Here is a 23,533-nt window from a genome sequence, read left to right on the forward strand (position 1 = left end):
ACGCAGGTTAAGAAGAGTCTCTACTCTAGGTCAGAGTTGGTGATTGAGTTGAGACAGCAGATTTCCTCCCAGAGAGCGATGGGCAGTCTCTGGAGACAACAGAACATTACATATTGTCAAAAAGACTTGAGTTTGAATCCCCGTTCTCACTCTTATTAGCTGTGGGACTCAGTGAAATTACAACCTCTGTGTACCTTAGTTTCTTAGACTAAAAGTCAGCCCCTAGCTAGTTACTTATCAGTCACTGTGCTAAGAGGTAAGAAATTTCATTATGACATAACGTGAGACCGGAAAGAAATTTAGTCTAACTTCTTCATTTTGGAGATGAGAAAATTAAAAAAAAAAAAAAAAAGCTTTCTGACTAAACCTTGGTGGTGGTGGTGCTTTTTGTTTTATGGTTTTTTTCTCATGTAACAGAAATGGCTCCTAAAAAGTGTGTGCCTGAGCCTTCTGGGAATCGTAGTTCCCGGGAAGACTGGGCTCAGGTCACGCCTCTCTGGATGCGCGCGCACTTGGGTTGTTCTCGGATGCGCGCTCATGGAGTGTGGTCCGCCTCGCGGTGAAGTAGGGGGTACTCAACCAACAGGTGACCAGGGCCCAGCGACTCGAAGACCTAGAGTAGTTTGAGAATCGCAGTGAGGCAGGTTCTCCGGCTGGGGGAGGGGCGCAGTGCTGGGGTGCCCCGAGGGAGAGCCAGTGAATGCCGGAGGCCGAATCTCAAGGCAAATTCTGCTTGATGATTAGTTTTGCCCCAACTTGCTTTCCGTACACAGGGTTTCCAGGTGTCTTCTCGGGGTTAATCTCAGGCTCCGCCCGAGACCCCTTATCACCGTGGAGAGAGAGAGGGGCTGCCCAGGTGTACTAGAGGAAAGCAAGAAAAAAAGGTAGAAAAGGAAAGGTCAGAAAGAAGAGAGGAGGGAGGGTCGATCTTTTATCCTGCCTGTATTTGGGAAGAAGCTTCTTGATGGTCTCTGACTTTGTAGGGTGCAGGCAGACTTGTCCGCTCCTCGCTGGAAGTGACCCCTGAGGCAAACTCCACCCTGGGCTCAGTTTTGCTGCACCTGCCTTCCCTATATTTTCCTTCCGTCTCTTCTGAGTTTCAGAAAAATGGTTTTTTTTTTTTTTTTTTTTTTTTTTTTCTTGAGGACTAGAATTTACTTATATTAGTATTTTCTTTGGTGAATTCTTAAAATAACCTTAAATGGCTTCCAAATGTTTCCTCTGTTGGGTCATGTCAAAAAGCGTTGCCACCCCCTTTCTCAGTAAACTCCAATGGCTCCCTATTGCCCTAGGATCAAGTATTAAGTCTTACGCCTAATGCGTTTAACAACCTGACTGTTACTGTGGTAACTATGTTCTGGCCGCTTCTCCCAGATCCAGATGTGCTATATCTCCTTCAGGGTTGTGCTCTCCCCCATGAGGAATTCCCAGCCGCTGAGCTGCGGATACCTCTGTGCATGAGTCTGTCAATTGTAGCAACCACATTTTCTGATCTCACACTTTATTTGGAGGCAGCTTGATTGCTCTGTGGGTAATGTGCTAGGTTGAAGTAAGAGAAGCCCGAGTTCAAATGCTGTTTAGACAAATAATGGTGTGATGCAGCGCAGGTCACAATCTCTGCTTGCCTTAACCCATTGGAGAAGAAAATGGCAAACCACTAACTATCTTTGTGGACAATATGGTCCAAGGGCCACAAAAAGTCAATCGAAGTGAACAACAATACACTTTATTCCTTTTACACGACTGTCCAGCTACTCGTTTCTTTCCCACACTACGTTTGATATCTAGTTTTCTACAGCACTTATAGCCAGTCTTTTTACCTTTGCATTTGCCTGGATTGTTGTCTTCCTCCCCAAACTTGTTTTCCCTGCTTTCATTAAAGACTTACTTCAAATCCCAGCTTCTGAAAAAGGCCTTTCCTGATACCCCTCAAGTTATTGTTCTTTTCCTTCTGAGTTTGTTTCATCAGTTCTATACATGCCTCCTCCTAAGAATAGAGACTGCTTTTGCCTTTCTTCACATTCCCATTTCTTAATGGGGATTACATGTCTAGCATATAATCAGTTCAACAAGGTGTTTATTGATGGACCCTTTCAGTGTAACTTTTGGAGTTAGATGTTGGCTTTAAAATAATTTAAAGTTGTTGTTGTTGTTTTTTACACAGGTCTATTTACTTGGAACTGCCAATGACTTAGGTATTTCTGGTAAGAGAACTTTCTCCAAATACTACCTTTCTTAGTTATTATTAACGGCAATATTAGCATATTGGCATGATATTGTAGGTATTGAACAGAACAATTAAATATTTCCAGCACAGTGTTTTCTCCTGCTCCTTCAATTTAATTTAATTTGATTTGATATTTTGTAAATAAATGCATTTTGTTCTAGTTATGGATTCACTGGTTAAGAACAGTTTGCCACCTTTTTTGATATGTCTATTTCAAATGATATTTAGCAATGACAGAAAATGACAGTTCTGGCATTCTGTGCAAAATATTTTATCAGGTTCTATGGTAGATTAATAGAAGAAAAATATATGATTATTGAACTATATTTGTTTTTCAATTCTGAGTAGTTTAGATGATATGGGAAAGAGAGTTTCTTTTCTTTCTGTTCAACATGCATTTCTATAGAGAGCTAACAGTTTTAGTGTGAAGAGCACTGATTTTTGTTTAAGATCTTTGTTCAAGAACTGGTTCTGTTATTTTTTTGTATGACCTTGGTTAAGTCCATTAATATAAGTAAATATCAGTTTCTTCAGCTGTACAATGCAAATAATAAGACTTGTACTGACAATATTATAAGGTAAGGAAACTATTCTGTAAATATAAAAACACTATAACTAGGAGTTCCTACATGTATTTGAGCCCAAAGTATTCTACTGTTGGCTACTAATTACTTTCTAGGCCATTTATATGTCCATAATCACTTATCAATCTTTGTAACAATCTATAACTAGTTGACTGGACCAGAATTGGCTTCTAACCTATTGATGCCTGGAGCCACACAAAACAGGCCATGTGACAGGAAACAAATGGATGTTTAATTTCTGAGTGAGGAAAACAGCGAGTAGAAGCCCCACCTTTTTTTTTTTTTTTTAATAATTTTTTTTCATGTATGCATGAGTAATTTTTTTTATAACATTATCCCTTGTATTCATTTTTCCAAATTATCCCCTCCCTCCCTCTACTCCCTCCCCTAGATGACAGGCAATCCCATACATTTTACATGTGTTACAATATAACTTAGATACAATATATGTGTGTAAATCCCATTTTCTTGTTGCACATTAAGTATTAGATTCCGAAGGTATAAGTAACCTGGGTAGATAGACAGTAGTGCTAACAGTTTACATTCACTACCCAGTGTTCCTTCTCTGGGTGTAGTTGTTTCTGTCCATCATTGATCAATTGGAAGTGAGTTGGATCTTCCTTATGTTGAAGATATCCACTTCCATCAGAATACCTCTTCATACAACATTGAAGTGTACAGCGATCTTCTGGTTCTATTCATTTCACTCAGCATCAGTTGATGTAAGTCTCTCCAAGCCTCTCTGTATTCATCCAGCTGGTCATTTCTTACAGAGCAATAATATTCCATAACCTTCATATACCACAATTTACCCAACCATTCTCCAATTGATGGACATCCATTCATCTTCCAATTTCTAGCCACAACAAAAAGAGCTGCCACAAACATTTTGGCACATACAGGTTCCTTTCCACTCTTTAGTATTTCTTTGGGATATAAGCCCAATAGCAGCACTTATCTTGCTGAGGAAGGGTAAAGTTTATGTATATATACTAGGTTAGAGCATTATATAATCATTTTTAGGTCTTGAGTTGCTTTTTCCATGGGTCCTGGGGAAACAGTTCTTCTCAAATCTTGGGGGGGTTATTATTCTGTAGGATATAGAAGTAGGGTTCTATATTGGGAACAGGAATACCAGGAACAGGGATGGTGAGCATGTCAGAGAAGATGGATGTTGACTCTCAGGTAAATAAGGGAGCTAAAAATCATAAATCCCCCCAGTGCACACCTGATGCTTGTAAAAGCAATACATTTTGCCAGAGGGTGAAATCATCCAGAATGCAAAGGATTATTGTTACACTAAGTTCAGGGCATAGCTTGCTTGCTTGCTGGGCCTTAGCTTTGGAAAACTGGGTATCTCTAAAATATTTTGAAAATAATAATAGTAATAGTTAACTTATATAGTACTTACTATGTGCCAGGCACTGTACTAAGGTCTTTACAATTATACTCTCATTTGATCTTCATAACAATCCTGGGGGACACAATTTTCATTTTGCATTAATATCCTCATTTGAATTGAGATAAACTGAAGCAGAAATTGCAAGTGATTTGTTTAAGATCACAAAGCTAGTAAGTGTCTGAGGCAGGATTTGAACTGAGATTTTTCTGAGTTCAGCACAGACTCTACTGTGCCATCCAGTGCCCCCAGAATCCTTTGTAGGTAAGATGGTGTGACTGACAAATCTTGGTACCACAAACTAACTATGATATGTCTCTGCCCACAGCAAACTTCAGGAATGTGTATAGATGATCAGCCTAAATCTGAAGAGAACTTGCTTTCAAGTGAGAAGATGCATTTAAAGTCCATGGTGTCAATCCTAGATGGAGAGATGCCAGCCATGAATAACAAAATCATCATGTCTCAGAGCTCTCAACATGAACAAAATAGAAATGATTCCAGGGACCAGATAACCACCTTACAAAGAGAAAAAACTAACTCTGAAGTATTTCGCCAGAATTTCAGAGGTTTTTCATACCCAGAGAAAGCTGGACCCCGTGAGGCTGTGAACCAGCTCCAGGAACTCTGCCTTCAGTGGCTGAAACCAGAAATTCACACCAAGGAGCAGATCCTGGAACTGCTGGTGCTGGAGCAATTCCTGACTATCTTGCCCAGTGAGATCAGAATTTGGGTAAAGTTCCAGCATCCAGAGAACATTGAGGAGGCAGTCACTTTGGCAGAAGATCTGACCCAAATGCTTGAGGAGGAAGGTGAGAGCTGTAGAAGGATGGAAGAGAACAAGGCCTCTTCAGGGTATGAGTAGGGAAAGTAGATAGAGGGATCCTTGGAGAGAAGGAGGTCTCTGGGTGGATGGAGTTGAGGAAGCAAATATCACTGAGTGGGAGTATAAAGCCAAAAAAGGGAGCAAAGGTCAGGATGGAAACCTGTGGTATTTGCACGTGCATTAGGTGGAGACTAAGAAGGATTAACTAAAAAAAAAAAAATAGGAGGATAGTGCAGCAGAAGTGATGCAAAAACCCAGGGAAAAGAGGGGATTCTGGAAAAGATGGATAACATTGTTAAATATTACATAAAGAGGTCAAGAAGGATGAAGGCTAAGAAAAGCCCATTGGGTTTGGAAACAAAGAGATTTTTAGTGAAAAGCAGTTTTTTTATTGGATTTAGTAATAAAAATATCAGCAGGGCAACTAGGTGGCGCAGTGGATAGAGAACCAGCTCTGAAATCAGGAGGACCTGAGTTCAAATGTAGCCTCAGACATTTAACACTTCCTAGCTATGGATAAGTCACTTAACCCCAATTGTCTCAGCCAAAAAAAAAAAAAAAAATTAAAAATATTATCAGTGAAAGACAATTTTTGTCAAATAGTGGGGATGTAAGCTAGACTTCAAGGTAGTAATGGGTATAGACAACTTTTTCTAGGAATTTAACTGTGAGTAGGAAGAGAAATATAAAGTAATAATTTGAGGGGATAATAAGAGTATAAGAAGTTTTTTTTTTTTAGAAATTTAAGTTGGCAAGAGGAAGGAGATTATCCTTTGAAACCAGATCAGGGGAGGAGAAAATGGGAGATACATGCTTTTGAGGAGGTTTGAAATGTGAAATGGGAAGATGGAGCTAGGGGCAGATGGCCTTTACTTTTTCTGGGAATTATGAGGCAAGGTCCTCTGTTAAGAAGAAGAAATAGTGAAGGGTGGCTTCAGTGTCTTGAAAACAATCTCTGTAGGGAGAGTGATAGTAATACACATTCTCTTAATAGAGAAATTTGATAGAAATAATTTTTTTAATCAACCACTTCAACTTTTTTATATTTAAAAATATACTTTTATTTAAATTATATATTTAACAATATACAATAAATATAGAAAATAAAACATTAGGAAGAGATCATATTGTAACTATTTTGCTTTTTATCCTAGATGCATTAAGTTTGTCTGCAGAAGTGTGATAGTCTAGGCCTTCGAAAGGATATTTCAATAGACCAGTCCTTAAAAACCTGCTATCAAAATAGGGACATAAAGAGTCAAGGCCCCATGTGGATAATATCACATGTGATATTATCATTTGCTTTGAATTTGTTATAGCCTAATTACTCATCATTTTTCTACCCTCTTGTCTACCTAGCTCTAATTTCTCAGGATTCTTTTCTTCAAGAGAAAGTAAATGATGGCACAGAGAAGGCAAGATTGTCTTCCATATTTCCTGTAGCCAGATTTCAGGTGAGTTGAAATGTCTTCTGTCTTTTCTGTAATGCAATCTTGAGGTTCAATGTAGATATTTTCCTATCCTTTTGCCCTTTAGTTTTTCTACAGCAAAGGAAAGACCTAGCCATAGATGCAAATTTCTAATGTGTTTTTTTTTTCCCAAATAAATTTTTTATTGATATCATGTTTCCTACATCTTTGTAGTTATCCCAAGAGAGCCATCTCGTATTTTTTTAAAGAGAAAAAAAATCAGTTCATCTGTGCAATGTATTGCAAAAGTCTGAAAACATAGTATAACAACTATAAACTTATATTTAAAAATATACTTTTATTTAAATTATATATTTAATAATATACAATAAATATGGAAAATAAAACATTAGGAAGAGAGCATATTGTAACTATTTTGCTTTTTATCATGCAAATGAAGGAGTGGTTTGAGAATGTTCTCATATCTCTTCATTAGAGTGATATTTGATCTTGTTGCATTCACTTTTATTTTTTTGGTAAATGGTTGTTCTTTCTATTTATATTATTGTAGTTATTATATGTATTGTTTCCTTGGTTCTGCTTATTTCATTCTGCATCAGTTCATGTAGATCTTTCTTTGCTGCTTTGTATTCATTACATACTTCATTTAATAATTTGGCCATTCCTGAAATGATGGGCATCTACGTTGCTTCCCTTTATTTATTTATTTATCCGCTCATTTATTTATTTATTTTTCCAATTCTTTATTATCACAAGAAGTGCCACTATAAATATTTTGGATTATAAGGGGATTCTCTTCGTATTGATGGTTCTCCTGGGGTATACCCAAAGTAATGGGTTGGAGATTATGAACATTTTAATCTTTGCAGAATTCCACATAGCTTTCCAAAATGGTGGTACCATTTAATAGCACCATCAACATGTATTGACTATTACCAATTTTTGTCATTGCCAATTTGCAGGTTGGGAAACAACCTTTAGGTTGTATGATTTTCATTTCTCTTATTATTAATGATTTGGAACAATCTTTAATGTGGTTGGGAATCGTTAGCAATTCTTTTGAGAACTGTCTGTTCATATCTTTTAATCACTTATTTACTGAGAAATTAATTTTGATATATATTTATTGTTTATCAATCAGTAAACATTTATTAGGCTCCTATTATGTGTCAGGCACTGTGCAAAACACTGGTTATACACATTGAATGACAAACTCTTACTAAAGAAATTTGATAGAAAGATTTTTTTCATCAATCACTTCTCTTTTTTTTATATTTAAAAATATACTTTTATTTAAATTATATATTTAACAAATACAATAAATATAGAAAATAAAACATTAGGAAGAGAGTAACTATTTTGCTTTTTTTCCTAGATGGATTGTTTGTTGTCTTTGCAGAAGCTTTTCAGTTTAATATAATATTCAAAGTTACATATTTTATCTTTTATAATTATTTCTAGCTTTTTTTTTTTTTTGGTTAAGAATATATCTTTTAATATCTCTTACCCAGAGCTGTGAGAGATAAAGAATGCTGCTCTTCTAATTTTTAAACGTGTGATCCTTTTATGTTAAGGTCACATGTTCATTTATAATATATTGTGGAAAGTAGTATGAAGTATCCTAAATCTGCTTTCTGTCAGACTGCTTTTTGGTTTTCCCAGTAGCTTTTAGTAAATGCAGAGTTTTTTTCTAGGTAATTTATATTTTCTATTTTGTCAAGCATGTTTGTGGGTTCTGATTTTCTCTTTAATATGTGTTCCTAATTTCTCTCTCTCTCTTTCTCTCACAAATACCAAAGGGTCTTGATTATTTCTGATTTTTAATGTGGTTTTGAGGTCTAGAAATAATTCCTCCTTTATTCTTGTTTCTTTACATCATTTCCTTTGATATTCCAGAAATTTTGTTTTTCCAAATGCATTTCTATAGAGTGCTTGGCAATTTGATTGGTATAACTTTAAAAGTGTTGATTGACTTTGGTAAAATTGGCACGTTTATTATATTGGCACAGCCTAGTCATGAGTATTGAATATTCTTCTTGCCATTTAAGGTGTTTTTTATTTCTTTTCTTTTCTTTCTTTCTTTTTTCTTTTTTTTTTTTTTTTTGCTGAGGCAAGTGGGGTTAAGTGACTTGCCCAGGATCACACAGCTAGGAAGTGTTAAGTGTCCTAGATAGATTTGAACTCAAGTTCTCCTGAATTCAGTGCTGGTGCTCTATCCACTGCACTACCTAGCTGCCCCTGTTTTTTATTTCTTTAAGAAGTACTTTGTAACTGAATCTATACAATTTTTTCATGTGCTTTTTCTAAATTGATTCTCTTATGTTTTATGCATTTTGTAGTTACTTGTAATATTCCCCTTTATGTTTTTGCTTCTTGGGTTCATATTATTCAAGGAAAGAGAGGCACTTGGAAATAATGACTACAACTGTTTATTGGCTTTGCAAGGGAAGTTCTAGGTCTTGGAATGATTGGAGATGAGGTAGGGCATGTGCATGCAGAGAGTGAGGGCGCAGATGGTTAGCTTGCTCCCTGCTCACTTGGGTTTTGTTATTGAACAGAATTGCCCTTGGTTTTGAGGTTTTATAATATAGCCTATGGCTTTGCTTAAACTACTAATTGTTTCAAATACTATATTTTTCAAGCATACCATTATATCATTAGGAAATAGAGATATTTTTATCTCTTCCTAATTATCTTTATGCTTTGAGTTTCTTTCTCTTACTGCTGTTGCTAGCATTTTCAGAACTATGTTAAATAATAGTGGAGAAAGTTTTCATCTTTGCTTCTGTATTTATTGGAAAAGGTTTTTCCATTGCATATGATTACTTTTGCTTTTAGGTGGATGCTTTTTATGATATTAAAAAAAAAGTTCTTAAGTACCTAAACTGTGTAGGATTTTTAGCATGAAAGAATGCTATACTTTGTCAGAGATTTTTTTCTGAATCTATTGAAATGATCATGTGATTTGTTTTTTTGATGGTTTGGTTTTTAATATGATTAATTATGTTGATTCTTTTCCTAGTGTTGAACCATTCTTGACCCCTGGCATTAAATCTCTTTGGTCATAATGAATGATTTCTTGGATAAAATTTAATCTGTTTGACAGAGTTTTGTTTAAAATTTCTGAGTTAATATTCATTAATATTGACCTACAGTTTTCCTTCTGTGTTTTATCTTTCCCTGGATTAGATATTAGGACTATATTTGTCTCATAAAAAGATTCTGGCAGAGTTGTTTCTCAATTTTTAAGAATAATTTGTGAATTGTGGGTACTAATTGTTCTTTAAAGTTTGATGGAATTCTATAGATCCATTAAAGATTTTATCTTTCTTGATTCCTGTACAGTTAGATCTAAGAGAAATGATTATTCGGTAACAAATTATTATTATCCCTGACCTTCCTCCAAATCTACCCCACCTGGACTATTTTTCCTAGTTGTAATTGTGGCTTTAGCCAGTTAGAAAACCTTGCAATAAATTTAATCTAAAGTTTAATTCCAGCCTATTAGATTCAACTCAGGCAGGTTGGGCAGGGGGTAAATCTTTTGTCTAGATTGCCCAAAGTTGGTGATGATTTGGAAGTAAATTACTTGATCTAAGTCATGTAACCTGTTTTGTTATTTTGAATAGGCTCATTTCATTTTCTTGTTAATCCATTAGAGGCGATTGCCACCTTCAAGAACACCCATTTTTTCAAGGGCATATAAGTGTTGAGTGTGTTCCATGAGAGCTCTTTGACCTTCAAGAATATCACTAGCCCTTTTTTATTATACATGCTAGAATGTTTAATAAAATGGTTAACTACCCAGAATCTGTTTCTCTAAAACTTTTTCTCTGGTACAATTCTATTTCCTCATCTGAGGTTGGATTATTTAAGATCTTTTTCTGATCTTTGTATAATTTGGTTACTTTTTATGGGTCTGCCCTTATTTCTTTTATGTTTTCAGTTTCATTAATACATACCTGTATATAAATCTTGATGATTATTTTTATTTTTACTGTTTTTGTTGTGATTTCACTTTGTTCATTTGCTATTTTGATTTAATAATTCTCTTCTTTTTAATGATATTAGCTAAAGATTAATGAATTTTGTTAGTCTTTTCAAAAAACCAGATTTTAGTTTTTATAATTTATATGGTTTTTTGTTTTGTTTTGTTTTCTTTTCTAATTTATCTCTTTATCCTCTAATTTTTAAAATTTCCCTCTTTTGTGCTTATTTTAGGCCTGCATCATGAGCTTCATTGCTCTTTGGAACACATTATTCCATTCTCTCCTACATTTTCTGATGGGTGTAGAATAGTTTTGCATTATTTAAATTACCTTTTCTTTGATTTTGGCAATCTTTTTCTTGATGGTTTGCAGAACTTGTTTCTGAATTAAAGTGTCTTGGAGTTTTCAGTCTTGGGTTTTTCCTCTTTTTTCTTTAAACTAAAAGAATCTTAATTCTTCTACTTGTTTTTTTTTTTTGGGGGGGGGTGTTCAAAAGGAACGAACAGTTTGCTTGTATTATTTTTTTGTATTATGAGATTGAGGATTTTTTTTCCCTTGTGTTCTGGGAAGTCTAAGATCCTTTTATTGTCTGTATATATCTTGTCTTTGAGATCCAAGTATGTGAACATATTATCTTATAATGTTATTATTTTTGCTTCTAGATAGATTTCAAAATTATTTTCCCTAGGTTTCTTTTCTGAAACTTGCCATCACGATCAATCTTTACTGTTCTGCCAATTATTTTTGCTGAGCTAGTCATTAATTCTGGTTTTATAATTCTTATTTCCCTTTTAAATCACTCAGGAACAGTGTATTGTGGTTCCATGTTCTCCTCAAATTCCACAGGATTCTCTGTTTCACCAAATGCTGCATGCTTTCCTTTTATATTGCAATATTCATTCATAGATACCTGAATTTTCTTTTACACGGTCTTGCTTACAACATTTGAATGTTATAGTTCCTTCTACTGTTACTGTTTTTTCTAATGATTTAAGGTGCTTATGTTCGAGGTCTTCTGAGTTTTCTTCTTCCTAAAATCTTTGGTAATGTCATTGATTTTTTTTTCCTCTTTATTTTCCTCTGTTGCTCACTTTTGAGTCCCTCCTCTCTGATGGTGATTTCCTTGGATCTTTAAGTATCTTAGTTTCCTCCCACACTGGACAATTCACAGTATTCACAGTTTGCTAGCCTACATCTCTGCTCCAAATGACTTTTGGGTATAGATGGAATTGGCTCAATTGGATACTGAGCTCTTTCCCCTAGGCTTGCCAGAGGTCTCCCATACATTTTCCTACCCCTTTTCCAAATGTTTTTTCTCAGTGTCCTGTCCTGCTCCTTATTTCTCTGATCTAGCACCAGCAGAGAGCTGCCATTTGAGTCTCTGAGGCTTTAAAAAGAATGGGCTTGTGGGGATGATGTTTTTTTTTTTTTTTTTTCCTAATTTAAACATGGGTCCTTCCCTTTTGCAGAGGGTTTTTTTTTGTTTGTTTGTTTTTTGGGTTTTTTTGCAACACAGAATTCTGATGCTACAACAGTAGTTGTCTATTGTAGCCCAAACTGGTTCTTCACTGTGATTAGTGACACTACACTGACTGTTGGTTGGCTCTGAACAAACTGCTCAAGCAAACTTCTGTAGCTTTTAAAAAATCTTCTTTAGATCTTAGAGGTTGATGATGTTTCTTTATCTTTGGCAGATAATTTCTGTTTTGGAGAGATTCTGGATGTAGGAAATGCAAAAAATATCTATCATTCATTTGTTGTCATGTGTTCTAGAAGGTTCAATTTTCTATTGTTTTCTTCCATTAAATTGAACCTATACTGAGGATGATTTTATGTATTTTTATGCTGAGAATGATGGACTTTATAGGAATATTCCTTTATTTTGTTGTGTCTCCCTTTTTCTCTCCAACTTTCATTTATATTTATTATATGCTTATTGCAGGTGTAGTCACTCTGATGGATATAAAAGAAATATAAACATATTCCTTGGAATCAGTGAAACTATAGCCTCATTATAATGGCAATAGTATATATAGTTATAGTAACTATAGTTATAGTATATAACTAAATCCTGTGATGCAGAGTGCAGAAAGAAAGTGCTATTAGAGAGATTGACTATGTTGCAATATAGGAAGAAGATCATGAAGAAAATGGATGTATTTGACTAAGAAGGATAGGGAAATAGATTTTAAGTGAAAAGAACAGAACAAACATCAGAGAAGATAAAGAATATGCCATATATAATAACTAGAGTGAATATACTTTTCTGCCTAGAGTAGGAGACATATTAAGTAATGGTGGGAGTTAGGTTTGCAGAGAATATTGAATATTGATTTGAGCACTTTAAATTTTATTCAGGGGACAGTGAATAATGTTTGAAGGTTTTTGAGAAGGCATTGGAAAGGGTAAAAGAATAGAGAAGTATCAAAATCAACTTTAGGATTTCTATTTTTCAGGATGGCACTATATGTTGTAATCATGACTGTGTCAGGCTGACTATATAGTTATGTGAGATTGTTAGGAATAGATTGGTCTGCTCATCCCTATTTCTGGGTCATGTCCCTCCTATACTCTGAATTTACTTCCTCTTGAATGGAAAGTAAATTGGGACTCCCTGTCTCAGGAGGCTTCAATCCACCATTGATGCCATCAACCTTCCATTTGCTTTGTTTATCATATTTAAAGGATTTTCTTAGGCCTCTTTACTCTTTAAACAGGTACTCTCCACAAGTCTCACATCTTGCTAATTTTTTTGAAAAGAAGAAATTTTTTTATATAGGGAACAGGTAGGAGAATCCATTGGATTTAGTATGGTAGTTATGCAAGTTCAGCTTGATTGGAGTAAAAATTACTCTCAGCAATATTCTTGGAAATGTAACTTACCTGGTAGTATTCAATTTGATTTCTGAAGAAAGAAAGCGTTGTCTGGTAACTTACTAATTCTAAGTTTTGGTAACTTAGAATTTCCAAGAAATTTTTCAATTTGTTTTTGTGAATTAGGCAATGACTCAAAGCAAATGAAGAGTAGTCTTTTCCCCTCCTTTCCTTTTGAAATCCTGGGTTGTATGAGTAATACTGGAGTTTCTGTATGTAAAATACTATACAAATCTCTATAAAGCACTAATATAGGGAATGGAGCCAAGATGGTAGAGACTTGCTTGACTTCTCCCTCAAATCCCTCCAAATTCATTTAAATAATGACTGAACAAATTCTAGAACAACAGAACTCACAAAAAAGTCAGAGTGAAACAATTTTCCTGCCCATGTTAATTTAGAAGGACAGCAATAAAGGTATATTGCACCAGTTCAATGCTAGCCATGCCAACATAATCCTGGCATGAGTAAACAAGGAGTGGGCTTTTGGGAGCCACTGAATTAGCAGTGTCAGCTTCCAGAGCTCTCAGCCCACAGATAGGAAGGGGGGCAATGAACTAGTCAGAAGAGATAATAGAGGGTCTTCTTGCTAGAACTGAGACAGTCTTTGCCCCGCTGCAAATCTGGGTTGCAGTCCTAGGGGACAGTCCCAAGGCTAGGAGGAGCACTAACACATCAGAGCTTATAATCACAATGGAACAGAGACCCTCCTCACCATTCCAGGAGAATAAAGTGTTCTTGTGGTCACTTGAACCAGTGTATAGGCCAAGAGAGTAGTAAATATATCTCTCCTTAGATCATACCACTTTAGAAGAACTAAAAACTTATAGTCCCTAGAAGTAACTCTGAAAACAGCTGAACAAACTTCCTAAAGGCTGGGACAGTATACTCCTTAGTCTTGGAAACAACCCTGCTTTAACAAAGAGTTAAAAGATTAAGTAATAGGTTGGGAAAATGAACAGACAACAGAGTATAGAAAATTGCTATAATGACAAGGAAGATCAAAACACACTCAGAAGATAAAGTCAGAGCCTCCAAGAAAAATAAAAATTGGATTCAGACCATGAAAGAGTTCAAAAAGGATTTTGAAAATCATGTAAGAGAAGTATAGAAAAATTTGGGAAGAGAAATGAGAGTGATGCAAGAACATCATGAAAAATAAGTCAGCAACTTGGTAAAAGAAACACCAAAAAAAAATTGAAGAAAATTAAACCTTAAAAAACAGATTAGGTCAAATGATAAAGTACAAAAAGCTAATGAGAAGAGGGCCTTAAAAAAGCAGAATTGGTCAGATGGAAAGAGAGGGACAAAAAGTCAATAAAGAAAAAAATCTCTTTTTTAAAAGAGTAGAATTGGAAAAATGGAAAAGAAGATACAATGGCAGTAATTAGATATGGACCCACACCATATACCAAGATAAGATCAAAATGGGTCCATGATTTAGACATATAGAATGAGATCATAAATAGATTAGAGGAACAGAGGATAGTCTACCTCTCAGACCTGTGGAGGAGGAAGGAATTTATGACCAAAGGAGAACTAGAGATCATTATTGATCACAAAATAGAAGATTTTGATTACATCAAATTAAAAAGCTTTTGTACAAACAAAACTAATGCAAATAAGATTAGAAGGGAAGTAACAAATTGGGAAAATATTTTTACAGTTAAAGATTCTGATAAAGGCCTCATTTCCAAAATATATAGAGAACTAACTCTAATTTATAAGAAATCAAACCATTCTCTAGTTGATAAATGGTCAAAGGATGAGTGTTCCAAATCACTACTGATTAGAGAAATGGAAATTAAGACAACTCTGAGATACCATTACACAACTGTCAGATTGGCTAAGATGACAGGAAAAGATAATGATGAATGTTGGAGGGGACGTGGGAAAAGTGGGACACTGATGTATTGTTGGTGGAGTTGTGAAAAAATCCAGCCATTCTGGAGAACAATTTGTAATTTGTTTTCTTTTTTTTTAAATTTTTATTAATTTTATAATTATAATTTTTTTGACAGTATAGATACATGGGTAATTTTTTTTAACAACATTATCCCTTGTATTCATTTTTCCAAATTTTCCCCTCCTTCCCTCTTCTCCCTCCCCTAGATAACAGGCAATCCCATACATTTTACATGTGTTACAGTATAACCTAGATACAATATATGTGTGTAAAATCAAATTTCTTGTTGCACAGTAAGAATTGGATTCCGAAGGTATAAGTAACCTGGGTAGAAAGTCAATAGTGCAAACAGTTTACACTCAATTCCCAGTGTTCCTTCTCTGGGTGTAGCTGTTTCTATCATTGTTCAACTGGAAGTGAATTAGATCTTCTCTATGTTGAAGATATCCACTTCCATCAGAATGCATCTTCATACAGTATCGTTGTTGAAGTGTATAGAGGTCTCTTGGTTCTGCTCATTTCACTCAGCATCAGTTCATGTAAGTCTCTCCAAGCCTCTCTGTATTCATCCAGCTGGTCATTTCTTATAGAACAATAATATTCCATAACATTCGTATACCATAATTTACCCAACCATTCTCTAATTGATGGGCATTGATTGATTCATTTTCCAGTTTCTAGCCACTACAAAAAGGGTTGCTACAAACATTTTGCCAAACATATGGGTCTCTTTCCCTGCTTTAGTATTTCTTTGGTATATAAACCCAGTAGTAGCACAGCTGGACTAAAGAGTATGCACAGTTTGATAACTTTTTGGGCATAATTCCAGATTTGGGCAAATCACTTAACCCCAATTGCCTCAGCAAGGAAAAAAAAAGAAAAAATTATCAAGGAAAATTGTGCCTAGAACTCTAGGGTAAAATAAAAATTAAAAGAATCCATTGATCACCTCCTGAAAGAGATCCCAAAATGAAAATTCCCCAAAATAATATAACCAAATTCTGGAATTCCAAGATCAAGGAGAAAATATTGCAAGCATCTAGAAAGAAATGATTCCAGTATAGTAGAATCACAGTCAGGATAATACAAGATTTAGTAGCTTCTACATTAAAGGATTTGAAGGCTTGAAATATGATATTCCTGAGAGCCGTGAAGCTAGAATTATAACCAAGAATTACCTACACATCAAATCCTTCAGAGAAAAAGATAGTCATTCAATGAAATAGAGGATTTTTAAAGCATTCTTGATGAAAAGACCAGAGCTGAATAGAAAATTTGATTTTCAAATACAGGACTCTGGAGAAGCATAAGGAGATCATCAGGAAAGTGATATAAGGAACTAAATAAAGTTTAACCGTTTATATTTCTACATAGGAAGCTAATACTTGTAGCTCAGAACTTTTTCATTATGGCAGTTAGAAGGAATGTGTGTGTGTATGTGTGTGTAAATAGATGGGCATAAGTGTGAGTTGAATATGAAGGGATAATATCTTTTTTTTAATGATGAAGTTAAGGAGTGAGAGAGGAATGTATTTGGAGAAATGAAAAGGGAGAAATGTAATAGTGCAAATTATTTGACATTTTAAAACAGAGGCAACACAGTTCCAATAGACTTGTGATGAAGAGGGCCATCTGTACCCTGTGAGGACTGAATGTGCATATATTTAGCACATATTGGATTGCTTGCCATCTTGGGGAGGGGATGGGGGAAAGAGAGGGAAAAAATTTGGAACACAAAGTTTTGCAAGGATAATTGTTGAAAATTATCTGTGCATATGTTTTGAAAATAAAAAAGCTTTTAAAAATAAAAAGAGACAAGAAAAATCTTTTATAATGGAAGGGAAGAGGGGGAGGAGAAGAGTGAGTGAATCTTACGCTCATCAGAATTGGTTCAAAGAAAAAACAACAAACATATAGAAATCTGTCTTTCTCTGCAAGAAAATAGAAGGGGAATAAGTTAGGGGAACAGGGGAAGGGTGATAAAAGAGAGGGCATATTGGGGAGAAGGGGTACCAAAACACTTGTGATGAGGGACAGGGTGAAAAGAGAGAGAAAAAATGGTGGTAAATACTGTTAGCATTAATAATTGTGAGAAGAATTTCAAAGCAAGGTTCTCTAATGAGGCCTCATTTCTCAAGAGGGAACTGAGTCAAATTTGTAAAAAATAAGAGCCATTCCCCAATTAATAAATGATCAAAAAATATGATCTATCTCAAAGGACTATAAATTCATTCATATCTTTTGATCTAACAACACTACTACTAGGCATGAATTACCAAGAGATTAAAAAAAAGAAAGTGTCATATATAAAAAAAATATTCATAATAGCTCTCTCTTATTAGGGCAAAAATTAAAGAAAAAAGAAAAAAATTGGAAATTGAGGGGATGCCCATGAGTTTAAATGTTAAAACTTTTTTTTTGTTTTGGATGTAACTGAGAAAAAATATTAAATAAATAAAAGTTATTGGATTACCTGAAAACCATAATAAAAAAAAGAGCCTCATCATTATTTTTCAAGAAATTATCAAGGAAAACTGTCCTGATATTCTGAAACCAGAAGGTAAAATAGAAACTGAAAGAAACTACTGATCACCTCCTGAAAAAGATTCCCAAATGAAAACTACCAGGAATATTATAGCCAAGTTCTAGAGCTCCCAGGTGAAGGAGAAAATAGAAAGAAACTTTTCAAATATAATGAAGCCACAGGCAGGATAACATAAAATTTAGAAACTTCTAACTTAAAAGATTGGCAGGCTTGAAATATGATATTCCACAGGCATAGGAGCTAGGGTTACAACCAAAAATTACCTATTCAGCAAAACTGAATATAATCCTTTAGGGGAAAAGATGGATATGTAGTTAAATAAAGGATTTTCAAGCATTCATGATGAAAAGACCAGAATTGAATAGAAAATTTGACTTTCACATACAAGCTCTAGAGAAGCACAAAAAAAAAAAAAAAAAAAAAAAAAAGATTAAAACCTTATCATTACAGGACTCCAGCAAAATGCTTTTACTGCCTGCTTTGACTTACATTTCCTTCATATCATTTGGTGCAAGAGAAAGCAGTTGGGAACATTTCGCTTCTACCTCCACTAAGTGGATTTAATTTCACAAGATTATTTTTCATGTGTATATGTATTTGCCCTGAAACTTGGAGAAGAACATTAGGCATTAAGGGAAGCCATGTCTCTTGCTATAGTTGGAGAAGCATATCAAGATAGATATACTTATCTGTGCTTTGTAATGGCAAAAAAATATATAGGATTCTTCCATCAATAGGTGTTAGCAAAAATAATTTCTTTAACAATATCTTTTAATTTATTATGGCTTGTGTTCTTCCTATATTGATAAAGATACCTTTGTTATTTTGGAACTAAAAAACTGTCAAAAAATTGGTCCAAAAAAAATCAGTCCTTAGAGTAGATGTTCTTTTTTCACTTTCTCCTCCCCCTATTTATTTCCCCTTCTGCTCTTCTTTCTTTGTTTTCTCTTCACCTCCTTTTTACTTTCTCCTCCTCTTCCTCCATTCCTCATCTTTCATTTTCTGTTCTTCCATTTCCCCTTCTTTTCCTCCTCTTCCTCTTCATTTTTTCTCTTCCTTCTTTTCCATTTTCTCTTTCTATTCCATTTCTCTTCCTCCTCCTTTACTTCTTCACAAATCTTATATCCTCTTAGAGGGAAAGAAGATGCAACAGACTTTTATGATGTGGTTGACAGCTTCAGAAATTATGGTATCCTGTAGGGGTTCGTGGTCATCTCTAGAAGTGTTTGTCAGTCACTATGGGTCACAGCTCTCTATCTGGAACAAAGGACAGTTAGAGCAATCTCAGAACAAGAAATGATTCCATCTTGAGAACAATGCTAACCTGATCTTTCAAGCCCCTCAGCTAATCTATAAATAAGAAAAACATCCTTTTTTATTAAAACAGACATATGAAATGCTGAAGATATGTGAGATAAGCAAGTGAAGAGATAGAAACTACAAATCTCAGGTTGCCAGTATAATGATTATGTTGATTTTATTATTGTTCAGCCATTTAACTTGTGTCTGACTCTTTGTGACCCCTTGTGGGTTTTTCCTGACAAAGATAACTGGAGTGGTTTGCCATTTCTTTCTCCAAATCATTTTACAGATGAGAAAACAGCGTTATGTGACTTGCCCAGAGTCACACAGCTAGTAAGTGTCTGAGGCTACATTTGAAATCTGGTCCTCTTACTCCAGGGCAAGTGCTCTATCCATTCAAATTTATATAGTACGTTAATGTTGCAAAACACTTAGTTATTACTATTTTTTTCTGAGACAATTGGGGTTAAGTGACTTTGCCAGGATCACATAGTTAGAAGTACTAAATGTCTGAGGCTGGATTTGAACTTTGGTCCTCCTGACTTTAGGGCTGGTGCTCTATTTACTGCACCACCTAGCTGCCTCTGCAAGACACTTTAGAAATTTGTCTCACTTTATCTTTACAATCCAGGGAAGTTGGTGCTATTATTACCTCCATATTACCAATGAATTAACAAAGAGGTTACATCACTTACTCAGGGTCATACAGTTAGTGTCTGAGTCTGAGAGTTCTGAGTTCTCCCTTATGCCATCTTGCTACCTGAATTATAGCAATGATAAAAATAAAATATCAATACCTCTGTAATCTTGAGGAGAGGGGGGAAGCACAATATACAAATATGAGCTAAACAGCCTGAATTCCCAATAATATTAGTAAGATGTCAGGAGAAAGGAAAGAAAATCCCCTAACATCTTGGATTAACCCTTTGTGATGTGTTTATGTGAGGATATGAACAAGAGTCTTAGGGGATAGCCCAGTGTAGATGGGTTGTGATAGGCAGTGTTAGAAGGAACATCCAAATAGATGAGATTCTAGAACCATTTGAAACTTTTATAATTACGATTATTTCCCAAAGATTCATTTGGTTGTGGTCAAGGCAGATGGTTGAATATTAGATGAGCAAGATGATTTCTGTAGAAAACATCTGATTGAAACATTTTCGTATAGAAATTTCAAAATATTACAATAGCTTATCTATTCTTATCACTGAAGAAATTTTGAGTCAGATAATGTTTTGTTGTTAAGAATTAGCAGTTATAATACTCAGTTCACATTTCTGTTACTCATTCTTAGGTTCCAGTACTCCATTTGTGAATCAACAAGATAGGTTCTGAACATCAGTCCTAGTATCTTGTTCCTACTTTCCCACTCCTCTGTTGGAGTTCTGAGGCCTAGCTTTTCTATTCTTCTAGTCCTGGATGCCCAAACTGTAGGTACCCTTTATTCCTCTACATAATCAGTCTCTCTAGTCATATTTCCTTGAACAACAACTTTTGCTTGTCCTTGATCATACTTCAAACTTCAACCACTTTATCCTTCTTTGGTAAGATCAAAAACAATCTCCTAATACCAAAATGACTGTAGTTTTAAATAATATGCTTGGATCCCATTTCGGAGTACACTTGTTTTTGTGACCTTCGGTCTGGTCCAAATATCAGATTGTGAAGCCCCATCTAATTAACTAAACTTAACAATCTTTCTGATCAAATGAGATAATATTTGTAAAGCACTTACTATATTGCCTACCACATAGTAGGAGCTATATAAATACAAATTTCCTTTTCTTCTTTATCCTCCCTCCACACTTGCTTTCCCAGTTCATAGGATCTTATACCTCCCTAATCACCCTCATGTGCCTCTGCCATGAATAGAACACTAACCTCTCGCATTCCTACTAGACTGTCTTGGTCATGCTCCTTACTAATTTATCTCATGGTTTCTCAGTTTATGTTCTACTGATGACATAAACTAGGCTTTACAATATATAAATAAGAATGGAAATCAAAGCCTAAATAATCAGGGTCCTATATGGAAACTCTACATCAGGGGTTCTCAAACCATGGCCTGTGGGCCAGATATGGCCTGCTGAGGATGTTTATGCAGCCCGCGGGGTTATGGCAAATGGGCTGGGGGCGGAGACAGAGTGTTTTTTGTTTTTACTATAGTCCGGCCCTCCAACAGTCTGAGGGACAGTGAACTGGCCCCCTATTTAAAAAGTTTGAGGACCACTGCTCTATATGTTAGTCAACCTGGCCTTTTGTTATTTTTGTTAAATACCTGCATCTTTTCATAGACTGCTCTTCATGACTGAAATGTTCTTGTTCATCACTTAGAGTTTTCATAAATGTCTAGATGCATTCAAATTTCAGCTCAAATGCTATCTCCTACATATAGTCTGTCTTTCTAGTATCCCTTATTGTAAGCACTCTTCACACTTATCCCCCTCCAGTTACTTCTTATTTTTATTGCATATTTTGCATTTATTGTCCCTAATTATTTTTATTCCCAAAAAACTATAATTTTGGATGGCAGGGATAGATTTTTCCTAAGCTCATATCCTTTACTCCTAGCAGAGTGTTAGCACTGAGTATGTGTTTTAATAAATACATGAAGAGAAAATTTTTCTAATTAGAAAATGTGAAACTTGTATTTTTATTGAAAAATGAATCTTTCATAGTTGAATATAATTGCTGTATTGTATTTAATTGGAAATTAATATTGAAATATGATTGATATATCTCATCATATAATATCATAAAACAATATGATTTATAATAGTCAAGTACATCTTATGAGTTTTCTTAAATCAGTGGCCTTATGGAGTTTTGGAAGAAAAGCATCAATTAGTTTTATACCAGCTTAATAGCATTGTCCATATACTATGTGCACCTGAGGATCTTCAGCAAAACAAGCAATAATGCTGATTATGAAAGATAGATTCCTATTGATTAACAGGGTTAATTTTTTTTTTAAATTTCATGTTCCTTAAAAGTATAGGCTGTGACAATTCTTCTTTCATGTTTATAATAAGCAGTTATATATTATAAATGATTCAGGATCAGTCTGCAGGCTAAAATAAAATGTCTACTACTTATTGTGTACCCTATTAATTTCTTTAGTCCTGCTATCTTCATCACTAGGATTATAAAGGAGCTTGTACCAGGCAAGCAGAAATGTGTTTGCTCTTTCAGGAAACCATCAAATTCCAGGATGTGGCTCCAGACTTCACTTCAGAAGAGTGGGCACAATTGGACTCTAGTCAGCAAGATCTCTATAAGGATGTGCTGGTGGAAAACTATAATAACTTGGCCTTTCTTGGTAAATCTTTCCTTTGTGACTCTCAGTTTTTACTAATTCACCAGTGATTAGAGTCTGTATAATGTGAGATGCCTCTGGGATTGGGAGATTTGTACTTTGAATGAGGACTTTAGTGTCTTTCTAAAATTAAATCAAATCTGTGCCCATTTTCCCTTTAGTTTTTAAAAATCCACTACTGAGTATCCTTCTGAAATCTTATGGTGTACCCTTTAAGTCTTCTGTAATTATAATTTTATATATTCTTATATGATTCCTTCTCTGATGTGAATGTCAATTTTGCTTTTCTTTTTCATGTATAGGACTTTGCGTTTCTAAACCTGATGTGATCTTCCATTTGGAGCATGGAGAAGTGCCATGTGTGTTAAAGAATGAAGCTCCAAGAAACATCTGTCCAAGTGCGTAAATGAAAAACTATCAAATGGGAATTAATAACCAGCTCATATGTTTAGTCAGGGAGAAAACATTTAAAAAATGTTTTTCCAACAACCCCTCCTCAAAACTTTCTAGATTTTTGGAGGAGGAGTGAAACCAATTGGTTTGAGCTGTTGCATATATTTTCATTACCAACAAGTAATATGTGTCCAATAAAAGTGATACTCAGAAGATATTTTATTTTAATAAATTATGAAATGAAAGCTTTTAGCCCATATTATATTATGAAAGTTGAATTTAAAGTCATCATTAGTTTTTTCCATTTAAATCCAGGGATCTTTTCATAATCTTCATATTAAATTTCTTTGCCTTGTTAGATGATGAATATCAGAATTCAAAGATACCTTAGAGGCCTTTTAGTTCAACTCATACTTGAATAGGAATCCCCTCTATAACATGGTCATTGCTTGTAATCCAGCCTTGCTTGAAGATTTTTCATGAAAAGGAACAGGCAACTCCCTGTCAGCTCATTTTATTTTAAGCTTAGGAGTTATAATTTTATTTGTAGATAAAGTGTAAAAGTATTGTATTTTGTATTGTGTTATGTCTAGGTGAAATTAATGCTATGATTTAATCTGACAGTTATATGAAAAATATAGTATAATCTTTAACATGTTTAACATGTATGGGACTGCCTGCCATCTAGGGGAGGAGGAGGAGGGGAAAAGTTAGAACAGAAGTGTTTGCAAGGGTGAATGTT

The 23,533-nt window shown here is 34.8% G+C and overlaps 1 protein-coding gene across 2 annotated transcripts in view; it reads left to right on the forward strand.

The window, feature by feature from the left end:
* The first annotated feature begins 501 nt into the window (after positions 1–501).
* The window catches only part of LOC141550321 (uncharacterized), a 39,585-nt gene continuing 16,553 nt past the window's right edge, over positions 502–23,533 (forward strand). The window contains exons 1-6 of one of the 2 annotated variants that reach the window (XM_074280837.1): positions 502–586; positions 2,165–2,204; positions 4,539–5,022; positions 6,396–6,490; positions 22,275–22,401; positions 22,701–22,796. In XM_074280837.1, the coding sequence (XP_074136938.1) occupies positions 4,551–5,022; positions 6,396–6,490; positions 22,275–22,401; positions 22,701–22,796 (790 nt within the window). In that variant the 5' untranslated portion in view covers positions 502–586; positions 2,165–2,204; positions 4,539–4,550. The other variant, XM_074280838.1, reaches the window with a different exon arrangement.

This window comes from Sminthopsis crassicaudata, chromosome 1 (assembly GCF_048593235.1).
Source record: "Sminthopsis crassicaudata isolate SCR6 chromosome 1, ASM4859323v1, whole genome shotgun sequence".
Lineage (NCBI taxonomy): Eukaryota > Metazoa > Chordata > Mammalia > Dasyuromorphia > Dasyuridae > Sminthopsis > Sminthopsis crassicaudata.